Raw genomic sequence first — 18,961 nt, forward strand, 5'->3', positions numbered from 1 at the left:
TTCTTAATGTTCAGCAAAAGATATGAGATTAGACAAAAAAAACTATGAAATAACCAAATCACTATGCAGTAGACAGTTGATAACTTTATCAGACAAAGGGAGACAACTTCTATTTCAGACTGCCCACCAGACTGTGTAGAGTGTGGAAGTGGTTCCAAGTGTACCCTATGTAACAGCCGTACATTCCTGCGTCAGGGAAAGTGTGTCACCACCTGTGGCCCTGGGTACTATGAGAACAGAAGGACCCAGATCTGTGAAGGTTTGTTTGTGTTAAAAATATTTCAATTCATGTTACACAACTTTTGTCGTTTGCGTCATAACCAGAAAGTAATAAAAAAAACTGTTGGAAAATTTGTTAAGTTGATCGCAATATCCAAAATGAAGGGTAATAATGGAACCTAAAACACAAACAAATGTAATGTAACTCTTCTGTTTTATTCATTGATTTATTTATTTTATCTTTTGTCATTAGAGAACCGTGAGGCACCAATCCTACAAATATTTGGTCAGATCCTGACAGAGGAAGGAGGTATCGCCAGTATCCCTGCAGACATTTTTTACCTGTCGGATCCTGACACACCTGTGGAGGATTTACACCTGGTGTTGTCCCGAACTCCTGATAACGGTGAACTGGTAAAGGCAGTGATGGGGAGGGACATAGCCCTACAGACAGAGGATACATTTACACTGGTCGACCTACATACAGGCAAAGTCAGGTTCATACACAACAGTAAAGCAGGCAGTAAAAGTAAGTACAGTAAAACTAGGATTGATCCATAGTACAGTATTGTGGGAGTCAATTAGAGAACACGTTGAGTAAAACAGAGAGGAAAACGATTACTGTGCCACTTGAAATAGATATTGTAGAAGTCAAAAATATGATGATATTGCAGAGCAAAAAGAAAACTCCTTAAGTTACACTTTCTATTTATTCTCCAGGTCGTATTACATTGAGAGCCAGTGACCATATGATGCTAAGTGATGAGGCTACACTAAGTATACAGGCTGTGTCCAGACAGGCACCACGTCTTCTCAGGAAGGAACCACTTGTGGTGACCAGTGGAGAAACTTCTACACTAGACAACATAGACTTTCTGATCAGTGGAACAGAAGATGATGTAGCCATCACTGTGCTTGAAGGTATAATTTAACATTCAGTAGTAAAACAAATACTGTGATATTCCAAATTGACCAGTGATGTGTCATTAGAAGCTATTGTCATCCTCCATCTTGTTCTATAATTGTGTTCATTATGTCCTTTCTTATCCCACAGAATCCCAGTCCAGCTCAGCATGTAGTCGGAAGTATTTGTGTTCTCCAGACCTTTCTAATTTATATTCTTGTTTTCTAGGTCCGTTTCATGGCCAGATAATCCACCAGAAGTTTGATGCTCCGGTGACCTCGTTTACCCTCCAGGATCTGAGGGCTGGCTCTATAGGGTACCGCCACACTGGTCAGAACAGTGAGGACCGTGACCTATTCCTCCTACAGGTGTCTGATGGCTATCATCTCCTCAACTTCATCATCAACATCAACATTCGCATCAAGGTGGGCATGGACAGCTTGTATAATCATTTCCCATAGACTATGTATTGCTTGAGATTTCCTTCATCTGAGTTGAATATGTACAAGTAGGACATTTCAGCTATTTCTCCTTTACTTTATCAAATAATTTAGAGAAATTTGTAACATTAGTTATTTTACATTTTAGGATAATGTCATTCCTGTTTTGGTAAACAATAAATTGGGTCGCCTGACCTCGGGTGACATGCTGCAGTTGACCCCTGACCTATTGCTGGCTGAGGTGATGGACTTTGACAAAACTCCGACCCGGGATATAATCTACACACTGATGCCAACTGTCAATAATCCTAAACAAGGTATGCTGTTCTAATTCTACAGTAGCCTTAGATTTACCTGAGTGTGCTTTAGACAGGTAATATATATATGTCTGCCATTTATTCTCAGAAGATTTTACCTGTATATCATATCACCAGTAAAATCTGTCAATCACCAGTATGAAAACGTCAGTCCCTGTCAAGTTTCAGAGGGAAGGAACTGAACATGATAAGAGGAAGTTAATTACTAAGCATGGGAGATAACTTATTTATGATGGTTTATGCTTTATTAACTAATAATATTTTGTATGTCACAAGGTGAGGTACTGATGGTGGTCCCCATACCAGAGGATGGACCAGGTCAGGGCTGGGAGGACATTGGAGGGGGATCCATGGCTGCTAAGATGTTCCGGTTTATGCAGAGGGACATTGATGAGGGACGGATTTGGTACAAACACAAGGCTTCGTCAGCGACATCTGACGTCATCACTTTTGAGGTTAGTTATTTCAGATTGATATTTTAGATATTTTGAGTAAACAAAAATAGAAAATATTATTTGATCGAATATATATTGAGAGCTTCTTAAATTATGAAAAAAATCCTGAATTGTCTTTGTGATCTCCAGATTGCTGATACAGCCAATCCTCCCAATATACTGAGAGACCAGAGATTCCAGCTGTCAATTGTAAGTCAGGCTCCTACCACAACCACACCCACACTGGCCCCAGGAGTCAGGCTTGGTATGACGGTAAGTTAAAAGATCTATTTTAATTTAAAACTCTCTCCCATATCTCTAACCTATTATTCAGATAAAGATATTTTTGTCAAATTGAACAGTATTCAGATTATGGAAATGACCAAAAATAACTTACACATACACATGTATATGCTAGATTAGAAGATGATATCCAGAAAATTAAATTCCCTTTTTGCTTATAGCTGGATTCATTTGAAGTTTTCATAAATTATCAGCCATTTTATTGTAAGTTATTTGAAATGATCACATATTATATTGATTACCTACTCTTGACGGATAGTTTTATCTCCCCTTGAGTTATATTCTGATACACTCCTTTTGATATATCGTGAATATATTATGGTTATCTCCCCTTGTAATATCATGGTTATCTCCCCTAGGTGCTAGAGAACCAGGTTGTACCCATTAGTAGCTCTAACCTAGCCTTTGAGGACATGGACACACCAGACACTGCTATTGTCTACACAGTGACACGCCCACTGAGAGATGGCGAGGGTACACTAGAACACATAGACACGCCCTTCCGTCCAACATCAAGATTTACACAGGCTGATATCAACAATAACAGGATCGTGTACCGACCTCCATTGTCTGATGTGGGCACTAAGGAGAGAGAGTTCAGCTTCTATTTCACAGGTAACCATGGTAACAGCACATTATCAAGTACAGTAGAATATGAGAATTAATTGTGGCTGATTGCATTCACACCAACTGTTCTTGTCAACAGTGAAAGTTTCAGACTTTTAAATGTATATACCAGTATTTTCAACATCAATAAATGTATCCCATGTTTATTTATGAAAGTAAGATGTAAATCATATGTCTTGTTTTCCAGTTTCAGACGATGGACCCCCAAACCGTAACCCTGAGGAACAGAAGTTCAGTATCCGAGTGTTACCAGTGAACAATGTGCCCCCGAGGTTCCTAAACCCCTCCCCTAGTGTCACCGTGTCACAGGGCACTGCTGTCCCTCTCAGCCAATCACTACTCGCCATCACTGACACAGACACACCCACATCTGACCTTCTGGTGACCTTGACACAAGCACCAGTGGTAGGAAGGATCGAGAAAAACCACATCGGTGGCAAGGTGGTCATTAGGGAAGGTCAGTATATACTATCTAGTTATCTCCCTTACTGTTTGTCTCCCTTTGTAATTATCTGCTGCAGCAGAAGCTGAAGAACTCTTAGACAGCTTGTAGATGGTTCTGGTTATTTTTGTTTTACATCCTATCATTAATTCGGCCATTTAAGAACATTCCAGGATATGGAAGTGAAGGAAAACCAGAGTACCTGGAGAAAAAGCATTTACCTGTTGTCACAGTACTTGGTAACTTATTCATGAGATATAGAGAGCTTGTGGTAGAATGTGATGACACCTGAACCACATAGATTGAATCATTTATAACATTTAATCCCTAATATTTGGGCATACTTTGTGATCTGTTTGATTTAGATATTGAGATATGTTGTTTGTAGGAGAAACATTCCACTACGATGAGCTGTTAGATAGTGTGTTCCAGTACCAACACGGTGGTAGTGGACGACAGTTGACTGACATGTTTGTCCTAGAGGTCAGTGACGGTGCCCATCAGGCCACTCTACGTGTCAACGTGACAATAGTGAGAGTTGACAAATCGTCCCCCACCATACTTGATACAGCGAGCTGTAGGATCAACATCAATGAACGTAAGCGTCAGACTTTTGAATATTTCACTTCAAAACTGAGGATTCTCCAAACCTCTCAATGTTATCCAAGCTGTTTGTCCTGTCAAGGATTAGACAAAATAAATTATCTTTCTGAGGCTTTGAACAAGTTCTATGGGGCCTTTACTTGTTAATCGCTAAAATTGCATGCATACTTAGAATTTGAAATTTTTAGTTATCTTTTTTATCTTGAGGAATGATTGAGTATAATTAGGACATGATTAGTTTGTTTCTATCAAAATTTGATGGACAACAGAGAAATATTGAACAAGTAAAATAGTTGTAATAGTTGTGATATGTGAATGTTTGAGTGATGGGCACTCATTTGCTTCAACTGTTAGAATTCTGAATGATGCCCATTTTGTCTCTTTTGTTGTAAGAATTCTTCTAAAACAATTATGTTACAGGCGATACTGTAGTCATTGAGCGAGGCACCTTGGCTTTTGTTGACCAGGATGATGAGGATAATCGGCTGAGGATAACTGTATCCTCTAACCCTGTACATGGCCGTTTGTTGTACCGCGGGGCACGTTTACTACAAAGGGGCGGAGTCTTCACTCAGGCAGACATCAACAACCACCATATAAGGTTATTATAATCATTTCATTATCTCCATATAAGGAGAGGAAAAATATCAATCTATACTGGGAAAAACTCCATATAAAGTGATAGCATTCATCAAGTATTTCTAACATACTATTAGAGATGGATCAAAAGATTTATAAGGGAAAATTAAGGAAAAGTCTCTAACTCTTAGATGTTATTCTTAAAATATATTTTGGGGATCATTGCATGAAGACGCATGGATAACAAACAAGAGATAATAAGGCATTTGAGTCAGGAACTATGCTACATACCTGGGGAGCCAAAGCCCCTTTTTTGAGATTGATGGACACCAAAAGCTGGCAAAGGTTGGTGTTGTTTTTTGGTTAATAGATCTTCATGTCTTAACATACTTTTAAATTTTCAGCTATCAATCAGATCGGGAGATAGGAAGTCAGCCTATCACTGAGGTGCTTGTCTTTAATGTCAGTGATACCAGTGGTAACATGCTGAACAACCAGATCCTGTCTGTTATAATACAGCCAGTGGACAACCAGGAACCCCTGGTCAAATTTGGACCAGAAATACAGGTGAGTCCACAGTTAATAGTAGTTCTTACATGTGTAATTGACATTGGTCAAGTCCCTAGTTATACAGTTTTACAGTGCCAACAAGTGTTCCTGTTCACATTCATTCACTCGATAGACACGTTGGCTAGTAGCTGATCTAGTAGGCTGGTAACTGATGCAGTAGATTAGATTTTAGATGGCATGTAACGAAGGCACTGATTGGCTGAAGCATCAGCAGCCCGACTGATTGCCCCCCGACTGACAAGATCGCCGACAACATTGAGAAGTAGGCGGAGTCAGCGGATCTTTGATGTTCATACCCGACTCTGTTGTACAATGTGTTTGATCACGTTGTGTACTATTTAATTGTTTACAATGTATACATTCAATCATTGTATTAAAAATTTGTTATTGTTTTGTTTCACCAATTAAGCAAATGTTTTGAGGATGTTTTGTTCATAAATTATTGGCCATTTCTCTCGACTTCGGGGAGTATACATACTGTAGCCTATCTACCAAAGATCCAATAGATCAAACTTGTCATCATGTTTATTAATGTGTTGGGTTTAGATCTAATGTTCCATTGTAATGCTACATGTAATGTCACAGCCGAATCTAGCTACTGTTGTACCTTCTAACTGACTTTTCCGTTGCAAGGTCAGTTTGGTGTGGAAAACAAATCAGGTACAGCTGATATGTACTCGTCCAATAGATTATATCTTATCAGAATATATTCCGATCAAACACGGTTTTGATACATACCTGGATGTTAGTTGGGGATGTTATTCTAGTTGTAGACGTCGAGTTTGAATGCAATGCCTAAATACTTATAACTTAATTTGATTCATATTTGCGCGACTCTCACAGGTAATGTTCTCGGTTGGTGTTTGCGCGGCTGTAGTTTACAAAATGTCAGTTGATTTTAGCCGAGAAATTATCAACACTAGATTCAAATGCATCTATCTGATTAAATACTGGTGACAAAGTTAAAAAAAATCTACGCCTACAGCTAGAATAGCATCCCCTACTAACATCCAGGTATGTGTCAAAGCCTTGTTTTATCTGAATATATTTTGACAAGACACGATGGTCTGTTGTACATTGTACCCGATTTGGTTTCCCACACCTTGTGGTAAAGTTATAATTAGTCAGAAGCAGGCGATTTCTTTTCCGTACAATTTCTGACTGACTTTTCCGCTACAAACAGTAGCTCTTTCCATACATATTTCACTGATTAGCGCTGATTCAGAGTCTATACATGAGGTAATTAAAATGTATTTGTGTAATCTTATGAAGCTTTCAATGCCTATCAGTTTATGGATATATATACTGCTTACTGGTACAGTACACGTTTCTGATCTTGGTAATCAACGACAGACATTTCCGACTGTTTAGCTCCGCCCCTACATTGAAGCGACAGCTAATGAGAGCCTCGCTTACACAGCTTATTGAATGTCGTTGGCAAACTGACTAGCTACCATGCAATCTGACTAGCTTTCAATCAACCGAACCATCCACTAGACTGGCCGTCACACGTAGGCTTATTGTAACGGCGCTGTAAGTTGCCCTATACATCTGTGATATACAGAATGGACATTGATTCAACAAGTCATCCTTAAATGATCTTATCAATCACAGATAGAGGAGGGCGGAGAGAGTGCCATCACCTTGGAGAACATCAAAGTGACCGATGGCGACAGCGCTGTGTCCAGTCTGTCCATTACCATAGAAACACCACCAGCGTTTGGGGAAATACACAGCACACGACCTGGTAAGCTTTTATAGATTAAATGTGTATTATTTGTCATAAAATGATAAAGAAAATGACACTTACTTTAAACTTATTTCTAGTTTAACTCATTTTACATACTTTCCACCATTTGACATTATAAAGTCTATTTAAATTAGGATGATGACAGTAGGTAATCTCTGTCCTGTCTGATGATAAGATGACACTTTTTGTAGAGAATTTGGGATCAGAGGAGGTTGAGGCTCACACAGTGACCAGTTTACCTCTTCAGGACATTCTGGATGGCCATATCATTTACATTCAGACTGACCACACCCAAAAGGAGCCGATTCAGGACAGCTTCCTGTTTATAGTGACCGACGGAACTAACCAGTCACCGCTACAGAGGATAAACATCTCCATACAGGTATATAATGTTAGAACGTGATACAGGTCTATTGTGTAGCTTATGTTTTATGTTGGAGTTTAACATGCAACCATAACAAGAAATTTGTTGATTTTCGGGGATAAAAAAAGAGTTTAAGATCAAAACTACTAAATAGATGCACAGGTAAAGTCATAGCTACTCTTGTAAAAATCCTGATGTTTGTATAGAATATTTCAATACCCTTGTATAGAATATTTCAATACCCTGGGCAGTCTGTACTCAAACCCTGGTAATGATCCTTAAACAATGAAAATTTCAGTTTCATAATAAATGACATTTTTCATTTGAAAATGATAAAGGTTGCAGCATGCTTAATGCAGAGTGGCTGCTCTAGCCAGCAAAACGTAAACATAATACCGACATAATTCTGTAGTTGGTGAACAATTTTATTACCAACAATAATTCTTATACTTTTATATCATCCTTATCAGCTGATCAACGATGAAGCACCAATGGTGATGACAGAACAAATATTTGTACGAGAGAACTTCAATGTTCTTGTGACCAATGCCTCCCTGTATGTTGTTGACCTTGACACGCCTGCCGACGACCTCATCTTTACTGTGGACACAATCCCACAACATGGTAATAACTCTATTAAAACCACTTGTAATGCTGGGACATAAAGTAAGAGTAAAGGTCAAGTATTCCACCTTTCCTATGATCAACGATTGTAATCTCCCAAGACTTCTTCAAGTCCTCATTTTATTGTTTCACTAAAAGAACTGAACTTATAATATTTGCATTTGAAAAAATGAGACAGTATATAATGCACATGTTTCCTGATAAGCATGAGACCTATTTTGATTTACTGTTGTACAGGTACTCTTGGGAAGAGGACTTCTGTAATGGAACCAGTCATGTCAGCCAGACTTCTCCGTAAAGGAGATATGTTCACCTATAAGGTAATGTATGTTTCATACCTTAATTGGTTCAATTTTAAATATCTTCTATACTGGAGATTCAATTTCTACAGTATACAATATCGATCTTGTACAAATGACTTTTGATTACATTTGGTTACAAATCAGTTTAAATATTAAATGTTAATTTCTGTATTTGTATTACTAGGATGTGTTAGATGAACTCTTGGTTTATCGTCATGGCGGTGGAGAGCTCCCTAGCGATTCCTTCACTCTTTCACTAACTGATGGGAAATTTACAGACACCAGAACATTATCTGTGATCGTCGGCATGGTGAACGATGAAACTCCGAGGATATCAATCAACAGAGGTCTCCGGGTCAACTCAGGTAGATCAATGTTACCTTTGAAACAGGTACAACATTGTGACTTGCAGTATACATTGATCAAGGGCAATGTTACAGAATATAGGATTATAATGTAATAATAAGAATAGTACTCGTTCTTTACATCAGATCATTTCAATTTTAATTATCATTCCACAGATCAACTATACCAGTTAGATGTGAAGAACATTTCCTCTTATAAAGCATTAGGCAAGTGGGACTACTTTTCTGTAAATATCTTACATAACAATAGTACCATGTTACTCCTGAATCTCCCATCAAGTTCTATTTACTGTCCCTTGTTATATTGTAGGTTCTATAACTCCCATCAAGTCTAAAGACCTACAGGCCACAGACATAGACTCCAATGATGCTCGTATAAAGTACACCATCAAGAGGGACCCTACGAGTGGTCGTCTGCGACTAAACCGGTCAGGCAACCCAGAGCCCCAGACAGTTTCTGTCCATGGACCAATCCGACACTTCTACCAGGCGGACATTGATAATGGCCTCCTCGAGTACCAGAACATGGCAGGGGAGACTACTGGTGTTATCACATTCAAATTTGATGTGTCGGACCCAGAGGGCAATCCACTTATTGACCAGATATTCTACATCACAGTACTAGGTGTGTAGTTTAACTTCTATCAAATTATACTACGTATACATGTTCACTGTTCACATTTTCCTTTTCATTAAATCTTCTTGAAGATATCCATGTGCAAATATATAAAGTTCAAATTTGATATGTAAGTAATTAAAATATGTGCCGATATGCACAACAAAAATTATCACACTACAAACGGTATGAAAGCCGACTTAGTAAAAGTATTTAACATAAATGGGCAATATTTTATTGCAGAGGACCGAATCCCACCCCAGATGTTAGCTAACAGAGAGTTAGTGGTATCAGAGGGGGCGGAGGTTAAGATCACCACAGACAACCTGTCGTTTACTGATGTAGACTCTGAACCGGGATCTCTACAGTACTTCTTACTGTCAGCTCCACTGTTAGGACACCTAGAGCTCACAGACAACCCAGGTACAACTGATATATCAATAACTAAAGGTAGAATATTTCTTACTGTCAGCTCCACTGTTAGGACACCTGGAGCTCACAGACAACCCAGGTACAACTAATATATCAATAACTAAAGGTAGAATATTTCTTACTGTCAGCTCCACTGTTAGGACACCTGGAGCTCACAGACAACCCAGGTACAACTAATATATCAATAACTAAAGGGAGAATATTTCTTACTGTCAGCTCCAATGTTAGGACACCTGAGCTCACAGACAACCCAGGTACAACTAATATATCAATAACTAAAGGGAGAATTTTCTTACTGTCAGCTCCATGTTAGGACACCTAGAGCTCACAGACAACCCAGGTACAACTAATATATCAATAACTAAAGGGAGAATATTCTTACTGTCAGCTCCATGTTAGGACACCTGGAGCTCACAGACAACCCAGGTACAACTAATATATCAATAACTAAAGGGAGAATATTTCTTACTGTCAGCTCCACTGTTAGGACACCTAGAGCTCCACAGACAACCAGGTACAACTAATATATCATAACTAAAGGAAATAATTTCTTACTGTCAGCTCCACTGTTAGGACACCTGGAGCTCACAGACAACCCAGGTACAACTAATATATCAATAACTAAAGGTAGAATATTTCTTACTCTCAGCTCCACTGTTAGGACACCTGGAGCTCACAGACAACCCAGGTACAACTAATATATCAATAACTAAAGGGAGAATATTTCTTACTGTCAGCTCCACTGTTAGGGCACCTGGAGCTCACAGACAACCCAGGTACAACTAATATATCAATAACTAAAGGGAGAATATTTCTTACTGTCAGCTCCACTGTTAGGGCACCTGGAGCTCACAGACAACCCAGGTACAACTAATATATCAATAACTAAAGGTAGAATATTTCTTACTCTCAGCTCCACTGTTAGGACACCTGGAGCTCACAGACAACCCAGGTACAACTAATATATCAATAACTAAAGGTAGAATATTTCTTACTGTCAGCTCCATGTTAGGACACCTAGAGCTCACAGACAACCCAGGTACAACTAATATATCAATAACTAAAGGGAGAATATTTCTTACTGTCAGCTCCACTGTTAGGACACCTGGAGCTCACAGACAACCCAGGTACAACTAATATATCAATAACTAAAGGTAGAATATTTCTTACTGTCAGCTCCACTGTTAGGACACCTGGAGCTCACAGACAACCCAGGTACAACTAATATATCAATAACTAAAGGGAGAATATTTCTTACTGTCAGCTCCACTGTTAGGGCACCTGGAGCTCACAGACAACCCAGGTACAACTAATATATCAATAACTAAAGGTAGAATATTTCTTACTGTCAGCTCCACTGTTAGGACACCTGGAGCTCACAGACAACCCAGGTACAACTAATATATCAATAACTAAAGGGAGAATATTTCTTACTGTCAGCTCCACTGTTAGGGCACCTGGAGCTCACAGACAACCCAGGTACAACTAATATATCAATAACTAAAGGTAGAATATTTCTTACTGTCAGCTCCACTGTTAGGACACCTAGAGCTCACAGACAACCCAGGTACAACTAATATATCAATAACTAAAGGGAGAATATTTCTTACTGTCAGCTCCACTGTTAGGGACACCTGGAGCTCACAGACAACCCAGGTACAACTAATATATCAATAACTAAAGGGAGAATATTTCTTACTGTCAGCTCCACTGTTAGGGCACTTAGAGCTCACAGACAACCCAGGTACAACTAATATATCAATAACTAAAGGAGAATATTTCTTACTGTCAGCTCCACTGTTAGGACACCTAGAGCTCACAGACAACCCAGGTACAACTAATATATCAATAACTAAAGGTAGAATATTTCTTACTCTCAGCTCCACTGTTAGGGCACCTGGAGCTCACAGACAACCCAGGTACAACTAATATATCAATAACTAAAGGGAGAATATTTCTTACTGTCAGCTCCACTGTTAGGACACCTGGAGCTCACAGACAACCCAGGTACAACTAATATATCAATAACTAAAGGTAGAATATTTCTTACTGTCAGCTCCACTGTTAGGGCACCTGGAGCTCACAGACAACCCAGGTACAACTAATATATCAATAACTAAAGGGAGAATATTTCTTACTGTCAGCTCCACTGTTAGGACACCTAGAGCTCACAGACAACCCAGGTACAACTAATATATCAATAACTAAAGGTGGAATATTTCTTACTGTCAGCTCCACTGTTAGGACACCTGGAGCTCACAGACAACCCAGGTACAACTAATATATCAATAACTAAGGTAGAATATTTCTTACTGTCAGCTCCACTGTTAGGACACCTGGAGCTCACAGACAACCCAGGTACAACTAATATATCAATAACTAAAGGGAGAATATTTCTTACTGTCAGCTCCACTGTTAGGACACCTGGAGCTCACAGACAACCCAGGTACAACTAATATATCAATAACTAAAGGGAGAATATTTCTTACTGTCAGCTCCACTGTTAGGACACCTGGAGCTCACAGACAACCCAGGTACAACTAATATATCAATAACTAAAGGTAGAATATTTCTTACTGTCAGCTCCACTGTTAGGACACCTGGAGCTCACAGACAACCCAGGTACAACTAATATATCAATAACTAAAGGTAGAATATTTCTTACTGTCAGCTCCACTGTTAGGACACCTGGAGCTCACAGACAACCCAGGTACAACTAATATATCAATAACTAAAGGGAGAATATTTCTTACTGTCAGCTCCACTGTTAGGGCACCTGGAGCTCACAGACAACCCAGGTACAACTAATATATCAATAACTAAAGGGAGAATATTTCTTACTGTCAGCTCCACTGTTAGGACACCTGGAGCTCACAGACAACCCAGGTACAACTAATATATCAATAACTAAAGGTAAAATATTTCTTACTCTCAGCTCCACTGTTAGGACACCTGGAGCTCACAGACAACCCAGGTACAACTAATATATCAATAACTAAAGGGAGAATATTTCTTACTCTCAGCTCCACTGTTAGGGCACCTGGAGCTCACAGACAACCCAGGTACAACTAATATATCAATAACTAAAGGGAGAATACTTCTTACTCTCAGCTCCACTGTTAGGGCACCTGGAGCTCACAGACAACCCAGGTACAACTAATATATCAATAACTAAAGGGAGAATATTTCTTACTGTCAGCTCCACTGTTAGGGCACCTGGAGCTCACAGACAACCCAGGTACAACTAATATATCAATAACTAAAGGTAAAATATTTCTTACTCTCAGCTCCACTGTTAGGGCACCTGGAGCTCACAGACAACCCAGGTACAACTAATATATCAATAACTAAAGGTAGAATATTTCTTACTCTCAGCTCCACTGTTAGGGCACCTGGAGCTCACAGACAACCCAGGTACAACTAATATATCAATAACTAAAGGGAGAATATTTCTTACTGTCAGCTCCACTGTTAGGACACCTAGAGCTCACAGACAACCCAGGTACAACTAATATATCAATAACTAAAGGTAGAATATTTCTTACTGTCAGCTCCACTGTTAGGACACCTGGAGCTGACAGACAACCCAGGTACAACTAATATATCAATAACTAAAGGTAGAATATTTCTTACTGTCAGCTCCACTGTTAGGGCACCTGGAGCTCACAGACAACCCAGGTACAACTAATATATCAATAACTAAAGGTAGAATATTTCTTACTGTCAGCTCCACTGTTAGGGCACCACCTGGAGCTCACAGACAACCCAGGTACAACTAATATATCAACAACTAAAGGAATTTATTCTAATATTTCTTACTCTACTAGGTGGTAGTAATCTTAATTTTACCAACAACAAGCTTATTGAAAAACATTACATGAAATTCAATTGCTTTCTTTAGTGTTTAAAACATTTTCAGAATAGGTAGCTCATGAAGACAGTGTTGAGAATATGATGTAATATTGTTGGCATGATATTTTATGGTTTCTCTATCTTTACTGTCAACCAGGTGTACCTATATCGGAGTTTACTCAGTCAGACTTGGCTGCTAACTGTGTGTTGTATGTCCATGACAGTCCAAAGGAGGTCTACAGTGACCGCTTCACCTTCACAGTCACTGATGGAACTAACGAGGTAAGGTTTCTCACCTGTAGATAAGGTAAAGTATCCTAACTGTGTGTTGTATGTCCAAAGGAAGTCTACAGTGACCGCTTCACCTTCACAGTCACTGATGGAACTAACGAGGTAAGACTTCTTACCTGTAGATAAGGTAAAGTATTCTGTGTGTTGTATGTCCAAAGGAAGTCTACAGTGACCGCTTCACCTTCACAGTCACTGATGGAACTAACAAGATAAGACTTCTTACCTGTAGATAAGGTTTAGTATCTCACCAATCAAGTTTCTTGCTTCTTACCGTGTCTCAGGTATCTTACATGTAGAAACAAAGTAAGATTTCTTATTCAAGAGTTAGCAAAAACAACTTGAATGAATAAAGATGCAATGATGGTGCTAAAAGATGAACAAGCCTTTTTCTTAGATATTAAGAAATATTCAGATATAATCTTACCTTACAGGTAACGCACAAATTCAACATCGCTATCAACCCTGTGGATGATGAGATCCCAATAGTCACAAACAATGGGATGAGGGTCCAGGAGGGGATCCGAAAGGTCATTACAGAGTTTGACCTCAAGGCTGTGGACAAGGACACAGGGGTAAATACATCAGTGAAACTTTCATGAAAAATTTCATTGTATTATTTTTCTGATAAAGAGACATGCTTATTGTTCTGCTCATAAGATTTAAGATGGCAAAAGTCAAACTAAAGACTTGAACAGTAAAAAATCAATCCTCTATTTCTACTACAGGAGGACCACATTGTATTCCAAGTGATCCAGCTCCCTCTACATGGCAGCCTTGACCTTCAGGAGGGGGAGGAATACCGACCGACCTTGACCTTCACAATGTTGGATATTTACAATAGCAGAGTCAGTTATCAACATGATGGTTCTGAAACAAGGGAAGATAACTTCTCCTTCACAGTAACAGATGGCGCCACCTCCATGTTCGCTATGCAGAGAGACCATCACAGGGGTGACATCTTCATTCCCCAGTCAGCGCCAGGGGTAAGTACAAAACACCACCAACTGTGTAATTAAAGTCAATTGACTGAATGATGATTTTATACTCCAGCCATCATTAGCAGAAAATGACTAAAGGATGCATAATGTAGAAAATTGTTACCAGTTGCTATTCGTATGATGTGTACTGTTGCCTAATTTGGACAAACAGCAGAAAGGATGATTCCTTTTTAACTACTAATTTTACAGGAGTTCCAGATAGAGATCCTACCCATGGATGATGGCAGTCCTGTACTGGAGGTCAACCGAGGACTTCAGTTCCTGGAACTCTCTGATGGCAACGTAAGTTTGACAGTTTTCTTAGGACACATTTACATTTTGACATATCTTCTAAATCCAAGACATAAGTTTGGTTATTTATTAGCTGGTAATTGTTTCTGTGTGAGTAAGGAAGCAACTTAATGATTATCCATCGATCATGTTCTTGTAATACAGAATGGAATAAAACGCACTTTATGATGAACGATTGTTAGGTAGGCTAAAAGGCTGATGTTGGTGTTTTTACCATGGTCATATGATGAGACCTACTGTGATATAATCTGCTGTGTTTGACCCACAGGCTTATAACCTGATTACATTTCGAGAATTGCAAGCAGTAGATGTTGACACTGCTCCGCCTGACTTAGTATTCCTCGTTACTCACACACCTCGTCACGGTCGACTGGAAAAAACATCCAACCCAACAGTACCTATCTTCTCCTTCACTCAAGGTAAGTCTCAATGGCAACAGCAAACATACTTTCAAAGTCTCTAATGTGTTATCATAAGTTAACTTTTCAATTATGCTGCCCCGAACATAAATTGAAGGGGACACATAGTGTGTTGCTTCTCGCTGATTTCTAATCATGATTTTCACCTTTGTTTTTGGTGACAATACATTCTTTTAATATTTCCAGAGGACATCAATAATGGTCAGGTACAGTATGTACTGACAGGAGATGTAACCCAGATGGAGGACAGTTTCACCTTTGACCTCATGGATAAGAAACCAAATCATATCCCGGACAATGAGTTCCACATCATGTGGTCTGTGATCAGCTTTGATAGGCCACTACTGAACGTCACGGAGTCAGCCGGAGTAATCAGGATACCAGTGACCAGATCTGGTAACCTCAAACAGGTAAGCCTTTTTGTACTTAATCATTAAACTGCAGGAATCAACTTCATGATGTTCAAGGCAGATAGTCTTGATGTCAAATCCAGAACTCAAATGCTGTTTAATCCAACTTAATGACAAATATCATACATGTGTATAAAGCATAGGAAGATACATTAGGGACCCAATAATCGTACATGTGTATAAAGCATAGGAAGATACATTAGGGACCCAATAATCGTACATGTGTATAAAGCATAGGAAGATACATTAGGGACCCAATAATCGTACATGTGTATAAAGCATAGGAAGATACATTAGGGACCCAATAATCGTACATGTGTATAAAGCATAGGAAGATACATTAGGGACCCAATAATCATACATGTGTATAAAGCATAGGAAGTTACATTAGGGACCCAATAATCATGAAAGAATCTGATAATTGGCAGGGTATTTCAGATTCATCCAAACCTTATATTATCATTGGACTAACAAGGTTGTCTCCACTTGTTTCTCAGTATGCTATAGTAACCTGCAGAACACGACCAGATGGAGCCACCTCTGAGAAAGTCCGAGCCCGCCCTGGTACACACGACTTTATACAACATTCTGGACAGGTTTGTTAGCTTTGATATTATGTTTTGTTGTTATTTAGAGGTCCTTCAATTCCTTTTCCAATTTCAACAAAAAGTGAAGCAACAGATGGATTCTTGTTAACTTAAACAAAAACTTTAATTTTTATCACTCCTCAAACATTAAATGAAGCAAAGGTTTACTGTAATTATTACTGTCCATCAGGTCCAGTTTGATGAGTGGCAGGAGACCAAGGTCTGTAGTATCATCATCAATGATGACTCTATCTACGAGGGACCAGAACGGCTGTATGTGGACCTGGTGGATCCGGTGTACTCGTTAGTCAATCCTCGTTATAGCCAGGCACAGGTCACCATCTACGATACTGAAGATGGTAAGTTCTGTGTAAGAAAGTCCAAATGTATATGATCAAGTGCACGTACTGTAAAGCTACATATTTTAGTGCTTTTGTGCCAGATCATTTGTAATAAAATATGGTTATGCTGACATTGTATTTTCTGTATGTCTTTAGGATAGAAATTACTACAAATTACACAAAATCATTACTGTGCCAACCTATTCCAAATCAATTTTGCATGAAAATATGATTGTGCCAAAATGATGATAATTTTAGAAATTCAAAATTCTTTATAGGAGAGTTGGTAAAGTTTACTATGTAGTTTTTATGTATTTTATTGACTGCAAAATGAATATTTGTTTTTGTCCTTGTTTCTCCAGAACCAGTGATCCAGTTCCAGCAGCCAATCTTCTCTGTAAATGAGAGCGATGGCTACCTCTCTGCTGTTCTGACACGGACAGGTGATTTAGGAACTAGTGTATCGGTCATCTGTTACACCATCTCCCTGACCGCCAGAGGGAGTGAACTGACCCATCTACAGTCAGGCTCTGACTACATCACCCGCGGCAACACCAATCTCAACAGAGTTGTCTTCCCACCAGGAATCAGCACAGCTTCCTGTGAGGTCAAGGTCAGTTAATTTAACAAAATCTCAATAAGTTCATTGAAGCTTTTGTATTTGTAGATTTTAGATCATGGTTATTTTCTACTGTTTGTTTTAAAGCTAATCAGTACCTTAATTGTCTCTTTTAAAGCTTGTTGATGACAGTGAATTTGAGCCAGCAGAACAATTTGAACTGTCAATTTCTGAACCGTCAGCCAATTGCCGTTTAGGACCAGTCACCAAGGCAACTGTCATCATTAATGGACCAAATGATGGTAACATTGTCTTTAGCTTTCTTCCTTTTTGGTCCATTACTTCACTGACAAATGATTTTTTGCAGTATTGCAACTGCCTAAGAGTCTTTAAGCATGTTTTTTAAAGAAATCAAATGTCTGTTGTCAATTGTGTCCAAAAAATTGCAATAAAGAATATTGGGGAAAAAAAAGAAGAAAAATCAATGTTTATACAAAATAATCTCAAAATACTGTTAAATGCTATAATATGTAGAGTTATCCCATTACATTGCAAAACATTGATTTATAAATATGACTTTCAGATATGACTTATCTACACTGTACAAATACTAAATGTATGAGTATTCCCAGTGGATCTAATGTTTACCTTTCACAGTGTCCATCGTACGTCTGGCTCTGCCAAGGTTCCATTTTGATGAAGATGCTGGTAATGTTGAAATTGATGTGCTGCGTACAGGCGCCGACCTTGACCATGATACGATAGTGTGGTGTGCTACACGACTATCAGATATACCGTCTGCAACACCAGGACAGGACTACATACCAAGCTCCAGTCAGATCACATTTGGACCAGGACAATCATCTGAGGTATTTACTCCTTACAGTATTCACTAACACCACAAAATAATCTATAGACGGCACCCCATAATTCATATCTGATAACATTGACACAACAGCAAAACTAAGCCTCAACATACAGATTTCTGCCTATGTCATTTCAAAATAAGAACATTTAAGTGTATGTAACTAATGTTAAAACATTAAGAAATGTCTGCTACATTTGATACTTTGACAGCGGTGCCTTCTGACCATCATGGATGATGAGGGTGACCCACGACTGGAAGGTAATGAGACGTTTACAGTATTTCTGAGCTCTCCCACAGGCAGTGTACTGGTGGAGCCTCACACAGCAACCGTCGTTATCCATGACGACCACCTCGACAGTAAGTTTTAGTTTTTAAAGTTATTAACTTACCTGCCCAAATAAGTGAACTTATGCCATGGTGTAGCATTCTTCCTCCTAAAGTCCGCTGGTAATTT

At 38.9% G+C, this 18,961-nt stretch overlaps 1 protein-coding gene across 1 annotated transcript in view; it reads left to right on the top strand.

Annotated features, from left to right (window-relative positions):
- The window catches only part of LOC138323111 (extracellular matrix organizing protein FRAS1-like), a 113,753-nt gene that overhangs the window by 82,472 nt on the left and 12,320 nt on the right, over positions 1-18,961 (top strand). The window contains exons 20-50 of the mRNA XM_069267467.1: positions 119-259; positions 473-748; positions 940-1,140; positions 1,352-1,548; positions 1,712-1,880; positions 2,157-2,335; positions 2,465-2,587; positions 2,977-3,232; positions 3,432-3,701; positions 4,075-4,284; positions 4,710-4,890; positions 5,273-5,435; positions 7,053-7,185; positions 7,380-7,570; positions 8,023-8,176; positions 8,414-8,496; positions 8,663-8,843; positions 9,154-9,468; positions 9,703-9,882; positions 13,901-14,025; positions 14,466-14,606; positions 14,760-15,017; positions 15,222-15,314; positions 15,592-15,742; positions 15,929-16,152; positions 16,650-16,748; positions 16,930-17,098; positions 17,443-17,693; positions 17,818-17,941; positions 18,297-18,508; positions 18,717-18,864. Of these exons, the coding sequence (XP_069123568.1) occupies positions 119-259; positions 473-748; positions 940-1,140; positions 1,352-1,548; positions 1,712-1,880; positions 2,157-2,335; positions 2,465-2,587; positions 2,977-3,232; positions 3,432-3,701; positions 4,075-4,284; positions 4,710-4,890; positions 5,273-5,435; positions 7,053-7,185; positions 7,380-7,570; positions 8,023-8,176; positions 8,414-8,496; positions 8,663-8,843; positions 9,154-9,468; positions 9,703-9,882; positions 13,901-14,025; positions 14,466-14,606; positions 14,760-15,017; positions 15,222-15,314; positions 15,592-15,742; positions 15,929-16,152; positions 16,650-16,748; positions 16,930-17,098; positions 17,443-17,693; positions 17,818-17,941; positions 18,297-18,508; positions 18,717-18,864 (5,598 nt within the window). The remainder of the gene's footprint in view (positions 1-118; positions 260-472; positions 749-939; positions 1,141-1,351; positions 1,549-1,711; positions 1,881-2,156; positions 2,336-2,464; positions 2,588-2,976; positions 3,233-3,431; positions 3,702-4,074; positions 4,285-4,709; positions 4,891-5,272; positions 5,436-7,052; positions 7,186-7,379; positions 7,571-8,022; positions 8,177-8,413; positions 8,497-8,662; positions 8,844-9,153; positions 9,469-9,702; positions 9,883-13,900; positions 14,026-14,465; positions 14,607-14,759; positions 15,018-15,221; positions 15,315-15,591; positions 15,743-15,928; positions 16,153-16,649; positions 16,749-16,929; positions 17,099-17,442; positions 17,694-17,817; positions 17,942-18,296; positions 18,509-18,716; positions 18,865-18,961) is intronic.

The sequence above is a fragment of the Argopecten irradians genome, chromosome 5 (genome assembly GCF_041381155.1).
Source record: "Argopecten irradians isolate NY chromosome 5, Ai_NY, whole genome shotgun sequence".
Lineage (NCBI taxonomy): Eukaryota > Metazoa > Mollusca > Bivalvia > Pectinida > Pectinidae > Argopecten > Argopecten irradians.